The sequence below is a fragment of the Folsomia candida genome, unplaced genomic scaffold (genome assembly GCF_002217175.1).
Source record: "Folsomia candida strain VU population unplaced genomic scaffold, ASM221717v1 Fcan01_Sc001, whole genome shotgun sequence".
NCBI classification, from domain to species: Eukaryota; Metazoa; Arthropoda; class Collembola; order Entomobryomorpha; family Isotomidae; genus Folsomia; species Folsomia candida.
This window is the reverse complement of record NW_019091193.1, coordinates 26042000-26058533: the sequence shown is the minus strand read 5'-3', so window position 1 is coordinate 26058533 and position 16534 is coordinate 26042000. Positions and strand designations below refer to the sequence as shown.

Sequence of the window (16534 nt, the reverse complement as noted above, 5' to 3'; positions counted from 1 at the left end):
GGAAGCTGTTAAAGATTGTTTGACGATGAATGCATGACTGTTATTAAAACTCTTATTAATTTTCTAAATCCTTAAAAATAATGAAATCAACTTGTCATATCACAAGTAGTTTAATTACATCTGAAAATAAGTCTTTTGAACATTTGGTTGCTCACTCAGTTGTGTATTTCAAATATCAACCACAGGTTTTGCGTGGTTGGATTTTGGGTAAAAAATGCGTGCACTCACACTTGAGCCTCATTTAGGGTTTGTCACTGTTTGGAGTAAGCTTTCATTTTTCTTGTTTTATATTTACAAACCATCAAAAATACAATCATCAATTGTTTGGAAAGCGTTGTCGTTCTTGTCAACACTTTTCCATGCTCTATCTGGCAATGAGCGCAAAACAGAGGGGAACAAATTACTTTTGGTTGAGTAACAATTTTCATGAACATGTCAAGATGAACTTATTTGTAGGAATCACTTCAATTCAAGTTACTGATTTTGAAAAATACGAGCAATTGAGACAATCATGTGCTAATCAAGTTGCCGTTTCTGTATCCGATTCTATATTTACTAGCAACACCTCAGTGTTAAATGATTACAAATAGGATAAAAATGCAAAAATGATGTACAAATTGGGTGGAAGAATGGTTTTCCCAAACTCTGGAATTTGTTATGATTACCATTGTCGTCTAATGAAGATTAATATTTTGTGATTTTTAGGTGCGACCAAGGACATTGGAACTGCACTAACACGAATATGCTTGAGACACAAAGCATTGGAGGCCAAGATGAAGACATTTACAAGGTATTCCACAATACATAATGATACATATGCACAAAACTAAAAAAAATTGACGCTGCAAATATTTCTTGCCCAATGAAAAATAAATATAGTCGTACATATTCGAGCTATAAAGTAAATTGCATAGAGGCGTTGGTATTTAATTTAGTGCCTTACGTTACGAATGACAGTTTTAGGCCACCTTTTTTTATTGTAATCCAAAAGTATTGGGTTACCGGAAGTTGCTGTATTTTAATTCCATCGGGTCAATGTTACAATAAATACTCTGAAATGGTTAGCCGTACGGAGTGAGAGTTAAGTACATTGCTGTCATGTGCTTTAGTCTGATTCATTTCACATGTGATGGAAGTGTGTAATGCGTTGTGGCAATAGGAACTTTTTTGCATTTCTCTCACTTGAGTTTCAGATTGATTTGGTTGGGCTTTAAAAAACTCCAGAATAGATCCGCACACAAACTGTAAAGAAGGAGAAGGCATTCGGTAATAATAGTTTTCATGTATGCATACGTAGTTGCAAGTATATAGAAGCATGTATACGTGTATAGTTAGAGTTCGTTGATGGGGGTTGGATGGCAACTTTTGTTAAGCTGCTGATTGTGCTGTTCTGAAAATTACCTCGGGAGAGGAAGTTGATTATTATGATACTCATCCTCATCACTCCACTTTTTAGTTCGTCATTATTGTTGTGCTCGTGCCTCCAATAAGCAACATTTTATATGTTCCATGTCCGGCAGATGTGTATAGAACGAGCGTATGCATGTTCATATGTATTTTCATAACTGAACAATAGCCACTATTGTTGTACATTCATATATGCCATAATGGTGATTTTGGTGACTCGCTCCTGTTCTTATTCACGTCTGCAATAATGTGTGGATATGTATGTACATCAAACCTATGCTATGCACGTAAATTATCTTCAATCATTTCCTCGCGCAATCCTAATGCAAGTTATTATGGTGGACATTTATATAATGTCAAGAAATGACCATTGTATGACCAAGTATATTCGAATTGATTTTGTGTGATTGTGCGTCTCGCTCGTATAACTACGCTGCCATTGCTTTCGCCCCTCGCTACTTACTAATCTTTATTAAATAGACATGACTTCGTCTTAAGCACGATAGTAGGAAGGAACTTGGAAAGGTCAAGGTGGTGCATAGAGGTGATGCTCAGAGATAAATACATACGTCGGTACTCGGCAAGAAGGAAACCATTCATATTTACTTACTCCTAATGGATCTTTCTGATACAAAATCAATTTATTGTGTTATGTTCTCACATGTGTTACCTCGTATACCAAATTCCCATTTATTTGGCGTCTCCCTGTAATTCTATTTAACACTGAACATAAATCAATAACAAGGTTATACAACACTTGCAAAGTAGCGGAGCTACACCGTCGATTCAGAGTTTCAAATTTATACGAAGGGACATAATAAATTGAACAGCAAATTTTCAAGTGTCTATATTTACATAAAAAATTCGCTTGCATATATAGGAAAGAAATCCCAAGTCATATAAGACGTATGTAAGATCGTTATTTTTTGGAAATAATTTGGATGAAAATTAATATGTAGCATCCAATTAATTTTATTCGCGAGCATGATGGACGATTTATAATTTATCATGAGAATGAATACCTACCTGATCCAACAACATCATCGTAATTCATTATTTTAGACCTACGGTCATTTCTCTGAAGCCTGAGGAGGTTATTAAATTAAAACGAGAAATCTTGGCTCGACTGGATTGGATAATAGTATTATCATAATACTTATTGCGCACCAGAATGGAGTTTGGGAATCGGGTTTCATTCTTCTCAGAATTTCTATGCTACTTTTGCCTATATTACAGGAAAGATGATTTATGTAAGTGCACTGCTTCGAGTCAGTCAGCTCAGAAATATAATGGATAACTTTCCTTGAGGTTTTATTAATCAATTTGATTTTATCGTGCTCCTAGGGAATTTTGTTTCAAAGTTATAGACAAACAGGAATAATGCATTGGTTCGATTACACAATTAGCTACAACGTTATTTGTTAGATTTTAACTTACGGTGGGCATTAGCATTGATTGGATTATTATGATCTTTGTCGCATATAATACACATACGCTTGTTATGCAACTCATCGCGACTACGAGATTATACTGAAAGTGAGTTAAGTTCTGTGATTACGGATGTTGAAAAAGGCATGTACGTCTAGAAAACATTAATACTTTTTCATTTTTGGTGTTTTGTTGCTCTGAGGGCTCACATGCTCGTCCTATTCTGTCGCAACACTCGTATGCGGCGCAAGATGTTCTCGACGGGGTCGTTGATATTTACGCCAACGTCAAAGAAATGTTTGCATGCTTTCCCTGATAAGAGATCATGACGAAATATATGTCAAATTGATAATTTGTTGGTCGTGCTTTCTGAGTTTTTGCAATGAACGTACAATCCCAACGATGGCACGTTCGAGCGATTTGACTCAATTAGAGTCCTCTCTTTGCTTGCTGGTGTATGTCGCAGGCAGAAAGTACAACAACTCGAGGTCCGTCGAAATAAGGAAGAAGGGTTGGAAGAGTTCACTTTTTACTTGACTTTATTACGACACACATTGTGAAAATGATGCGAAAAGCAATTTTACGTATTACTCATCGTTAGAGCGAGTCGTAATATAAGGATTAGGACTGAGAGACGGAACGCGAGCTAAATTCTTGGACTATGTTTGACCTACTTTTCCCTTGGCGAAATTTTTAGTTTCTTATTGGGATCAAGACCTATGATTGTACTTATATCAAACCTTGCAATCAGCTAGAACATATTTAGGAATGGCGAGAAGAAGAGTATGAATTGTGAAGATGTACATGTTTTCGATGAGTACATCATATTGCAGTCCCAACTAGAAACGAATTATTAAATTCCGATCATTTTCTCATGCTTCCGTTGGAACACAATGACGATTGTGGTTAGGACTAAAATTGTATAAATCACATTCTACAAACTACAACACGATGCTGGGTGGCAGGTTATTGTCAAGTTAGATATTGGATCCGTTTGTCATAAATTGTTATAAATCATGAAGACCAAATACTCCATTAGATTGAATTGGACGAGGACGTTTTTTCAATTAGTTCAAGCTGCCTCGAGGTCTTTACCGAGCTCTCACTTTCTTTTAAATGCATAATGTTTCAAAAGACTTTAGAAAACTTCCATCTCGAGAGTGCATATTTATATGTCGCATAAGTGGGCGATTCGCCACGTTTATACATATGTATAAATGCATACGGTACCCCATTCGCCGCCCATCACGCATGTCACACACAAATTGTACCAAATTCAAAGATTCCTGGAGCGTTAAAAATTATTAGATCTTCTTTGTGCGTTTGAAACTAATGAGTGATTTGGCATCTCAAGAGACAGAAATGGAAACGACGGTGTTTTATGCATCACAATATCGCATGTTGAGACAAGTGACATGCACCACACGGAGCTATTTAAGAGGGCGTAACAGAGTTTAGCGAAAAGGCTTATTGCATATAAAAACGACGCATCATGATGTCTTGTCACAATGAATAATTGTTTTACTTTGATTGACTTCAGCTCCTTGATGGATTGTCTGGTTCTCCCTTTGCAAGACAAGATGGAGGATTGGAAAAAGTCAACGGTGCAGCTTGACAAAGACCATGCGAAAGGTAAGCCAAAGTAATAATTTATGGAACTAAACTGATCTGCATACTGCATTGTTCAGTCAGAAATTCAGAATCCATAATATGAGTCGACCCATTTACAATTATTTATTATCATGTGTCCATGTTTCTCTTTACAAGATGATCCCCATTTCTAGAGAGAGTTAAACCCAAAGGATTAACAAACGGACGATGTCATTTCCACATACATTCGTTATTACTGGGATTGAATTGAGAGTTGAACTGGGTTTGCCATTTAGTGGGTTGGACGTTATCTTGTTATTTTCTTTGTTGTTAGCAATGCTGATCCTGGTTGGTACGCCAATAATGTGTTGTTGTGATTTCATGACACTTGGACACAAACAAACTGCAAACGCACCTATGTGTCGTTAGAAGTGCAATAATAAGTCTGTGGTACCGTCTTGAGAGAGATGTATAAATCTATGACTTTTTTTATGAGTGCAAGTATTACCTCCTACACAGTGTTTTTTTTATTGCACGTTGGTTTTTGTGTTTATAAGATTTTGAGTTGTTTTGCTGAAGGAAATGCATGACATACATTCGACATTTCGTTAAGAAAGAGGACGTTAACGAAGGAGAGTTCACAAATCTGGGTTTATAAGACCAATCTGATCTTCGAAATCTAATCTGATCACACTTTTAGTGCTGAATGAAGCTGGCAATTTTTTCTAGTTCTCATCATCGCTACATATTTACTAACTTGGTTCTTGAGTGCTTAGCAAATAAGCCGATTGGAATCGATCGAATGCCTATGCAATTGCTGATGTAGAAAATATTAGGCGACTAAGTTATAAGTACTGGATTCAATCATTTGATAAGATGTGATGGTGGTCTTTGACGTTTTATCAGAACTAATAACGTAAAAGCATTATGTTTTCAATGTTGTTCGCATCTTGCGAGTTGGTGGTGTGAAGTTTTGAGAACATATCATCATGGGAATAATAGTTGTAGCACGTCAATTCAACACCTCGATGTATATTTAATTCAAAATGATTGGATCCCTAGAGAGGGATGCCGATAACGATGTAACTAATGGCTCATGTTCATTTTGAATGTATCGTCGTGAGATTCAAAGTGCAAACAAACTGAACCTGACTCCTATTCGAAAGAATAAGAGCTCCTATTTATGTCAAGCCAAACCAGTTTGTATTCTTCCTCTTGTACCGTAACCTTTGTTCGTTCGGTCACCTTCTTAAGTCAATTTATGTATCGTGACAGCAACATGTACAGGGTTCATCAAATGAGGATTTTTTCACACGGTCTTATCTTTGAAGTAAAGCTCTTTCATTCTCGATTAAATTTGCCTCTAAATACAATTTGCACTGTGCCATCGGAAAAGCTACAACACGTGGGGCTACGTTATTATTATGGCGTGAAATGTGATACTTGCAAGAAAAAGTACAAGTCAGGATGACAGTGTACTTTTATTTACATAATCAATTTGTTCAAGTGTATGTGTATACTGTCATGCTTGGCCTTCCATGTTGTACATACATGCACACATATGCTCTTGATATGGTTTGACTATGTAGTAGTAGTGGGTAGAAATACATATTTGATAAGGCGAATTTTTGGGATTTTACGAAGCCCAAGTTGTCAAAGTTCAAATGAAATGCAATTTCCTGCGGATCTGGCATCAAGTGCTTTCAAAGATCCGAACATATCGACATACTCTTTCTGATCGCGTATATGTGTTTTGATTTCAGAGTACAAAAGAGCGAGAACTGAACTGAAGAAGAGGTCAATTGAGACAATTCGACTTCAAAAGAAATTGCGAAAGGGAAGCTCTCACAACGGTGGCTCGTTCACTGGAACACTTCCCCGAAGTGGGGGCAGCAACGGGTCGGACACGGGCAGTCTTCACGGAGGAAATCAACTCAATCGAATTTTGGAAGTTGCTCTCAGGGACAATGCCGATAAACGCCAGGCGTTTGAGGACGCCGAGAAAGTCGTAAGCAAAATAGTAGAAAGAAATATATTTGTATAATCGTGATTAGCCCGATTATTGAGTTTCTATATATTTTATTTTTGCAGGCTATTCGAAATGCTCTCTTGGAGGAGAGAAGTCGATTTGCCCTCTTTGTCTCGTATCTTAAGCCAGTTGTGGTAAGTTTGCATACATACTTGTGTCGTTTTAAGTGTGAGTAGTCGTTGATTAATGCACCCCTGAAACATGGGGGGTTAATTTAATCATGACTAAACTCTTGTGCATTTGCTAACAATAAGTAATTAACTTGGAGGAGGATAAACTTTGCTGTTCTTCGTATGGGCGAGACCAATCAAATATGATAAGCGTCGTGCCAACAGCGAGCATATTATTATTACGCCTACACCACTTCAAAATCCCATTATTGGTTTCATACTAACGAGGAGAGGAACAAGTGATCTGTAACTCACTGAATTTGTAAAAATATTTGATGACTCGAGTTAAATTTAAATCTGCTCAATAAAATGCGTACCGCTGCTATGCTGCTGTATACGTAGATGGATAATTTCGTTTAGTGGTTGACCGTTGAAGCATTGATGATCAATCTTGTGTGTAGTTGCACTTTTGTAAATCTTTGTTTTGATTCGGAGATTACAATCTGAGTTGCAATAAGTTTAAAGACTTGGTGAATATGCAGTTACGCTTGAAAAAATAATGAGATCAGTTAGTCGTGGTTAAAGTTGATGAGATTACATCGCATCGTGTGGTGCATCTTGTAAAAGTCTGTTGTTTTAATAATGAAGTTGCAAAAACTTTACTCACATTATTGAGGACGTCTTTTCCGGCTTGCACTACTGCTTCTTATGTACTTATTACTACAGGAGCAGATGGGCGTGCACCGATATTTGTTATTAACAATAGATGCTCGTTTATAACGAGCTCTTTAACTGCTTCTTCTAATATATTGGTAGTTTGAGGATGAGTGGGATGCACGAAGAAATAGTCTACAAAGAAGTAGAAAAAATTGAGATGTAAAGAAAGCCCACCAAAATTGTCGAGGTGAATGGGCGCTGATGGGCTAATCCTAATTTAGGATTCCTAAATACAGTGTATAATAATTTTATGCTGGTTATAGTTTAATTTGTGTTCTATTTCCGTCGCAGGATGAAGAAGTTGGGATGCTGTTTGAATTGACACATGTGCAGGAGGCTATGCAGATGCTGGAAAAACATTCTGCTGACCCATTTACTCTCCCACCTGCCAGTGAACAGGTTTGATTTTATAGATAATTGGATTATGCTGCTTGAAAATGAGAAATATGGTAGCCAAATACGGCCGTCGAACATGTCTTGCTTGACGTTTGCAATGACAAATGTGTGCTACGGTAGCCTGATGAAGGATGCTTGGCGCTATTTGACGATGATATATAACGTGCCTGAATAACAATTTGATATTTGATGATGCTCAGGTTATTGCGGATTTGAAAGGATCATGTGACAGTGGGGCTTGGAGCTTCCAAACGCCTCCGAGTAGTCCTAGCTCCCTTGGATCACGAAAGTCTAGCATGTGCAGCATTTCTTCTGCAAACAGCTCTTCCAGCGGGTCTGCACATTCTCCTTCACACAAGGCCCACAATCGCACTATTCATCACCCGGTGAGTAATTTATTATAGCTGACAATGTTGAGCGCATGTTGGGACTTGTGACACCATGTATGTACACCGATACATGATAACACACAGTGCAAGGATGGCTGGTTAAATCATTTAATTTGATAATCTAATAGTAAATCAGTGTTCCGGGTTTCATAAGTTCACCATTGTTTTATATGTGTGTTTCTGTGCTATTATTAAAAAATGCATTCACAGATAGCAAATTTTATTTCGTGAAAACTTCGACTAACGAGCAGCCGTGTTTCGCATTATTGTTATTATTAGCGTCCCAACACTAATAATTCCGTTATACCACCCTGACTCGACTTTCTGGCTACTTATGCTAAAAATGGTATTGTCTAGACTTTTATGATCATTGGGCAATTCCTTGAAAAGTTAATGAAAAAAGGTAAATTGGATCGGTAAATGTCAACCTCAACATTTTCCGTCGCTGTTTTCTTTGTGTTGGTTGGGATATATGTATAATACCAACCAACCAATGTTGCTGCTCTCTTATAACCTCGTGATCAGGATGAACCAAGCCAATTTTTGGTTTGTGTTTTACGACTCCGTCTTGGCTCCGATTTTTAGATCTCTGAGGCACCGTTTTTAACTGTTCCATTTGCATTCACTGTTGAAAGAAACGTCTTTCCATTTGCTTCCAGCTTCAATCGATGTCGTCATTAGAATGCAGTATATAAAAGTTGATCTGACCTCTCATTCGCTCTTGAGCACTTAACCCGAGGCCTCTGGAATTGAATTGATTGGGCTTCCACGGTGGGTTGAACTTCGATTTAAATTGATTCGATTCCTTCAATTTGATTCAACTCAATTTTCCTCGAACACATTTATTGATTTAAATATATATTTACAACCCTGCATATAAACCAAAAAACGAAGCCAACTCCTCGAAACTCCTCCTTGAGCTCGAAACCAACAAACATACAAAACCCTTGGATTGAGGATTTCATAAGATTATTTTAGGTTCTTTTAGAATTGAAAAATGTAATGCATTTCGCTATGTGAATATAAATTTAAGAAAAGTGCGTATGAAATAACACGTAGTAAGTTGTAGTCGTACGTGTGGAAGTCTCGAACTAATCCTCGTCGCATGTCGCACCTGAAAATTCACATTGCACTCGAAGGGACGAAATATCTTCATGTCGGAGGAAATTGCATGTTTCCAGAATTTCAACGCCACCGTCATAGCTAACTGGTAGTATTTTTCAGCGAGTTTAAAGTTATGGTTTAAACTGAAAAGGCGCAATATGAAGTATATATACACACGCTCGTTACGAAGTGACGATAAGACACTATTGCTGACAAGGGGAATTTTGACAGCGATGATGCTGGCTCTGTTGGCAGTGCGGAGCAGACAGGTTTGATTCTGAAATCCTGTTTCAGCTTCGCTTTTTCATTCTGTAAATGTGCACCACCGAAGGCGAAGAAATATAAATTTCATCAAACTTGTACATATGCTGTTGGTCGGTGGCTGGATATTATGCTACTTCCAACTTCAGAAAGTTCCACCATAAGAATTTGAAAAGCGCCGTCATAATCGTTAATTAAATAAGTGTGTCTATCTGCTGGTTACAATTAGTTGGCATTGCACAATTTTTTTATATTCTTTGTTGAGTTTGAAAAGTGTAATAGAATAGTAGGACCATGATGGCAATGAGTATGAGTTATTACGTGTTCAGCACCCTGCATGGCTATCAAAGCCAGTCTTGAAGAAATTCCAGCATTCGAAAAGGCCGATGCATTTTCCAGACGCCAACATACAAGTTTCTGTTGGTCCTTATGTTTAGTTAAGGCTGCAGCGTAGAGTTGTAGATTTTTCCTGTGTAAATAAATCATCATGCTTTAAGCTATTGAGTAAAGAAAGAGATTTGGCTGCAAGATTGACAGTGTTTGCATACATCTGACATGAGCTTTCCTTCTTGTGCTATCGAGCTCAAGATAAACATTGACTCCAACAACCTGTAATTGTTGCATTGGACAACACTATTGGAAAAAGAGACGTGTCGTGAAGCAATTATTCGACAATCCATCATCACTATTGATTATCAAAGAAGATATTATGCAGCATGTAATTGGCTGTACTTTACGTTGCCTGTGTAATAAGGACATGTCGAGATGAATCGGTTTCGTTGTATGTCATTTCAAGCCCGTTTATGTAGGAACAGTGGACTAAAAGTTGAATGCATTTCTGCTTCATCAATGTTTGCTTAATTCCTTTTCGGGCTGCTTGGTCATTATCATCCGGGGATGAAATGACTTTATGGCTCTGCGTGCATCAAGTGACACAAGAATGTGAATGAAGCAATAATCAAATAGATCGTATCTACATTTTGGGCAATGCTCACTAATACAGAATTTGTTACACTGAAAATATGAGACTAGATTTGGCTTGACCCTTGCGGTGATTATGTCATACGCTCAAAGGTTTATTTCTTTTTATTGTTCGCCTTACCAATTCTGTATGAATTTGAGTGTCCTTTGTTTATAATTTTGGTTCGTGATTTTAAAATATTTATTTTGCTTTTGTTTGTTTTAATTTTCTTTTATGTTGACCATGTTTGGGGGAATCAGCCTGTGATGATACCTGGTCAAGTTGGTACTTTACGGTACTCAAGTGTCTCATCTCAAGATTCCGGATTCACGTCTCAGGATACTTTGTTTTCTCGTTACACATCTTTCTTTCCTCAGCACAATAAGGTATTTTGTTATTACTTTATATATTGCTCAATGTTACTGTATTATTTTACTTGTCGGTCCTACATACGTATTTGAGAGGACATGTATTTCTCCAGTGTTACGTCTATTTCCTAATTTTTCTATCAGCGAGAAAGGAAGTCTAATATATGTTCTGGAATCCCAGTCATTCATGAGTTCCCGAACTTACCGTTGAGAATTTTATCTGTGCAAGATTGGAAGCTATATATTTTATTCATTTCTTGGAATGTCATTCCAAATTAGCGTATCTTTCCTATGCACGTTGGGTTGTCTTCTAAATCACATTTAAAGTACTTCGCGTTGAACATTTGTCGTTGTAAGCTTGCATGTCACATGTGGAAAATACGTTTCAGGAGCCTTGGAGTTTCCTGAGAGTATAATACATGTAAACTTCGTAACGTAGTTAGACTATCTCGCACTATCTTATCACGAGGAAAGATTAGTTCTATAGTTTCCCCCATTTGTTTCGGTTATGTAATTGTTTCGGTTAAGTATATAGGATATTAGTAGTCAGAAAGCAACAAGACGAAGTGTCCCGTTGGAAAAACTATACATTGACATGAATAAATTGTCAAGTTCGTGCAGTACTTATGTTGGAACTGTTAAAATTGCTGATATCATCAGTACCACTTTACACTGTAGATTTCCTTTAAATGTGTTTATTAAACATGCGTTTTCCCGACGGTTTCCATAATTTGAGAAATGACCATGTTGTTTAGAATTCATGCTTCAGGATGTGACCAACCATCACATTGTAAATATCAAACCCAGTACATGTGCGTACATACTAGATTTATGTATACTGTGTAAGTCTGCTTTGTTACTATTTCTAGCCTGGGAACCAATCTGAAGGAAGTAATACAAGTTCTACCGCTAGCAGTAATTCCAGCACACCGTCTTCGCCATATCCACCAGGGAACACGGCCCTCACTACATGGCCTAATCTAGAGGATTCCATGCAATTTGAAAGGGCAGCTTGTGCCATTATGAATGAAAGGCCGCACACTATTTCGTCAGGTAAGTCGCAAGTTGTCATGTTACTCATAGTTCAAGTAGTTGGCATATTTTGTTGGGTTGACGCAAAAGAAGACATACGATGTAGTCATAATACTCCTAAGTTGCGGTGCTATGAATAAATGTGAATTGCGACACTGCAGCTATTGCAATTTTCAATACGTCTCTCACTACAAGTTAGTATGAGATTAGTCCACTTTGAATGATGGAAATTATGTAGGATGGGAATGGACGCAGTAAATTTAGTGGTTTGGTTGTTGTGGATTGCAACTTGATTGAAGAGCTAGTACAAAATGTGTTTTACGAATGATGATGTTGAAAGGAAGCATTGAAATGTGGAGAGATTTGTCTGCCTCATCCTGATCATTTATCATTCTTGTGCTATAACATACATGATCCTTCGTAGTAGTTGGACTGGAAGTTATTCCTACGCTATTCTACTTTTGCATGATGTACAAAAATTCAAATGTTTTGCATTGTTTGATCCCTCCGACAGGTTTATGAATTATTTATGTTCCATGAAAGCAAGTTGAAAATTTTCAAATGTGTATCTGGTCTATGCACATCACTCACCACCACCACTTGCAACTTTACAGTTGTAGAATTATGTGCGTGTGCTTGAAATACTACTGACTTCTGATGATAGTTGATGCTGCTGATAGAATTATTGATTGTGAATAATATCACAATGCAATTATCGTTTCTATTACTTTTCAATCATGGTTGGCTACCACCGCATTCGAATGCTGAAGATTTCGTCATTATACGTATTATATATTTGCTTAACAATAATTATTATCATTATTATGGAATTATTTCAGCGTATGAACGTGGACATCAAAGACCGCCGTTGACAGTGTATACATTTCAACCCCCAAACCCCAACGATGCAAATCATCAAGAGAGTCCATCTACGCCCGTCGTAACGCCCGTGATCCTAGACTCGCAGTCACACAGCCTGGGAGGTATGAAAAATATTTGAATCTTCTTGCTCTAAAAAAAAGAGGAAATGTTCAAGCGTTGATCTCATCGCTCATTGATATGTATGACTGATTGTGTTGAATAAATTTAGGAGGAATATATCAAAGTGCTTCCGAAATTTATGGAATTTTGAGAGGAAAGTCGATTGATGCGAAACCCCCGGTTCCGAAAAGATGTTCATCTCTCGAACGTCCACAATCCGCCGCAGGTGGCGGACAAATTCCAAAACCTCTGCCTAAAAATAGTAAATCCAAAGAGGCCAAGAAACAGCAGCAGCGACAGGAGGAGAAGGATAATATCAACAAAATTTACGCTTCCAATGTTCCTGATTTCAATCAGTCCGCAGAAGACATGAGTAAGAACCATTGTTTTCCTCTCTTTTTTCCTCCTCCCCAATGTTCTTCATCAATTTGATCATTATATACGAGGACATTACGAATAAGAACAGTTTTAGAATTACGTCATGTAGGGTCCTCCTCGACGATGTTGGAGGTATAACAGAATATTAGGAGGAGGTCGTAATTGTGGTTGACTGGAAAAGACGGCAAGTGTACTAAGAGGGCTCGCCAAAGTGTTATTATAGTTGACAGCTAAGCACGGTTTGTCTCTGCTTCGTTAGGTAGGCTGACTCTGAAGATGCAGCAATGCATTACGTAGAAAAAAAAAGTATTTGGCGTATTTCTAATTTACTGAACACCTTTTCCCGATAAAAGTGACATCGAGGTGTCAGTCGTTATCAAGGTTGCCTTCTTTGAGAGAAGGGATGTTCCTATTGGCGAACACTTTCTCCTACATTCATTTTTTATGACGGGAATCAGTGGAGAGGATAAAGTTTTTATCTTGTGACTACAGAATGAGTCCATTCACTCTTTGCATTGTGGTCGCTGTGTGGTAGTTTGAACAATGGACCAAGATCGAAAGAATTTTGTGCCTTGGTTGGACCAGTGGCAGTGCGAGTGAATGATAGAAGAGGAGGGGGAGAAAGTTTTACTTTTGCAAGTGAAAGGGTCTGATAGAAATGTCGCAGGCCAATCGATTAATCGTGACTCCCACCACCCTCATCCATCCACCGCCTGGTATTTCACTGCAGCTGGACTAATAATGTCCACTATCCCCACCAGCTTGTAGACTGCTTTCTGTTGCTACGACGGGGAGGGATGGAGAAAGCAGCATGCATTAGACATTAACCGTGGTCAAACTCGTTCTTCTGATTTACTTCCAAGTGTCCTCCAAGGAAGTCTCAGCTTACAAACTTCCTTATTAAGGAAGACCACCTTCCTTCTCATGCCGCTCTCTGCTATGATCCTGGATGCCATTTAGGTTTTGGGCTCCTGCCAGATTATAATCCTTCATCCTGTTCCCATGAATAGAGTTCAATAAAACGCTGCCATTTTTCCCTATGCATGTGTCGTCTCCAGACTCCAGGCAAGAAATATTGCTCTTGTGTGCATCCATAGTTAGGTATAGTAATATAATATGAATTGTGAGGGGCAATATATGCATATGATAATATTTGCTCCAAGGTTTTGACGTATTTCACACAACTGTATGATTCTATATATGCATATCTCGTTAAGCTCATGAGACTGTAAGTATACAAAACTGTTGGGAGTTCAAAGAATACGATATCTTGCACCGTCTCAAAAAAACTCCGTCGTTGAGCAGAGTCTCTAATTGAATATGTTGAATTGAATATCTTTAAGGTTATAATGGTTCCTTGGAGAGTAATGCGATTAGTTTAACTGCAACGTCTCATCCATTCCAGACAAAAAGTGGAACACATTGTGTAATTTAATAGTATAATGTAACAATTGAATTTACGAGTTCCTTGTTTTTTACTTATCATAGCTTACTTACTTATCATATGTTTTTTACTTCAATAATTCCGTTTCCAACCTCTTACAGTTGTCCCACAGCCAATGTATGTCAATATGCACGATTTAACTCAAATGGCCAAGGAGAAAAGGCAACGGCAGGAGATGGACCTACCACCTCCCCCACCGGAATTGATGGCAAACAAGGTACGCGTCTAACAAGTAACATTACACTCTCGTATTTCACTCAAGCCATTACGAATGTATGTATCTACGTTAGATCATGGAGAAAAGTCGCTAGCACAATTTTGTACAAAAAATAAGCCGTGAATTCATTTCATGTCAACGTCTAATTGAATTTTCCATGGTGTGTGACCCCAACAACATTGCATTATGTATTGTGTTAAAATAAGGGATGGGTGGGTGTTGTGTTGCAATGATGGTGAATTAGCGTGTAGCCTTCCTTCTCCACGTGGAACATTGTTCAATATGTAGATCTTACTTAAGACCTTGCTAGATTGGTGTGCGTCCTGCAATTGTTATTTTTTTGCTATATACGGACGATTTCTTTCAATAAATATATTCACCTATGCTTTAAAAATGACCACGAACTTTGGCCTCAGTTGAATTTATGAAGTACATTTATTTACTATAGTCCAAGTGCAGTACATGTATTTACCACGATGCACGCTCTTTTTATAAATATTGAGCCTGTTGAAATATCAAAAAACAATGGTTACTGTTAGGCTGGATTTTCTGATCTTATCGCTGAGAGAAATAGCCAGAAATCGTGCTCTATTATGTAGAACAAAACACTCATTCGAACCAATTTAACTTCACGGCATATGTACTCCAGTCTTTTTAGCATGACAAACTGTTTGCTATCTTGTCTTGTAATGACATAAGCTGTAACGTTATTAAAGGTGTATTATGTGCTATGCTAACTGAGCTAACCAAGTTATTGGCCGCTGTATTTCCTAGGTCTCCAACATGGTGGTACCGTGGAAGGGATGAAACAGCCAAAATATCAGTTAGCACATATATAATGCACTTTCAACGACATATGCACATGTCGACTCATCATATTAATTTGCTGACTACGCAAATTTACCTCTGCATCCTACCTCAGACTTACTGCGATTTAATGTAAATGGTTTTACCCTAGCGTTTTGTCAATCCATGTGAGAAGAGAAGAATTACTGCATTGTAATAAGTGTGACGGGTTTAGTTTGTGAGGAGGGGTGAACAACGCCTCGGCGTAAATGCTGCATGTACAGAGTGTGATGCTCATTCATTCTTCTTTCCATGTGTAGTTTGGAATTCGAAGAACAAATAAGGAGATATTATCTCATCTTGATAAATTCCTGCATGTTTTCTGATGATCCAAACTTTGCGCCTGACAAATTTCGAGCCGAGTGACGGGCAAAATATGGAAGTGGTGTCATGTTCTCAGGCAGATAAGAATTTTTGGCTTTGATTACCACGATCCTTTGTTTCGTAATTAATGTTCTCTGCGTCGTAAGCTGAAAATGCAATTTAATTCATTCTTCCCCATCGCAGCAGACAATACAAAACAACAGCTTTTTATTCTGGTTGCATCTACAGAAGGGTTGGGCACTTACGTGGATACGAATTTGACTTTGAATAACCCTGGAACGGTTTGTCGCAACGGGTCAACATTTTGAACAGAGGAGCATGTTATCCTCAAATAGTTGTGTGCAAAAAACCAACTCTCTACTTTCAAAAATGCCTCCCCCACAGCCCCCAGAAGCTGAGGCACCCATAAAACCTCTTTCCAAACTTAAATACTCGTACAACAGAATTGCTAAACATTCTAAAAGTGAATGGAAAACAATTTCGAAATCTACAATCAATAGGGTATTGAAAAATATAGGTGAAAAGCGATAAATTTTGAGTAAGGGCAACCAC

At 37.9% G+C, this 16534-nt stretch overlaps 1 protein-coding gene across 8 annotated transcripts in view; it reads left to right on the top strand.

Moving 5' to 3' along the window:
* LOC110841623 overlaps window positions 1-16534 on the top strand; it is a 38761-nt gene that overhangs the window by 10732 nt on the left and 11495 nt on the right. For 7 of the 8 annotated variants that reach the window (XM_022087703.2, XM_035853116.1, XM_035853124.1 and 4 more), the window contains 11 exons: window positions 706-790; window positions 4376-4467; window positions 6189-6433; window positions 6517-6588; window positions 7573-7680; window positions 7878-8063; window positions 10653-10778; window positions 11630-11813; window positions 12632-12775; window positions 12883-13146; window positions 14697-14812. In XM_022087703.2, the coding sequence (XP_021943395.2) occupies window positions 706-790; window positions 4376-4467; window positions 6189-6433; window positions 6517-6588; window positions 7573-7680; window positions 7878-8063; window positions 10653-10778; window positions 11630-11813; window positions 12632-12775; window positions 12883-13146; window positions 14697-14812 (1622 nt within the window). The remainder of the gene's footprint in view (window positions 1-705; window positions 791-4375; window positions 4468-6188; window positions 6434-6516; window positions 6589-7572; window positions 7681-7877; window positions 8064-10652; window positions 10779-11629; window positions 11814-12631; window positions 12776-12882; window positions 13147-14696; window positions 14813-16534) is intronic. The other variant, XM_035853128.1, reaches the window with a different exon arrangement.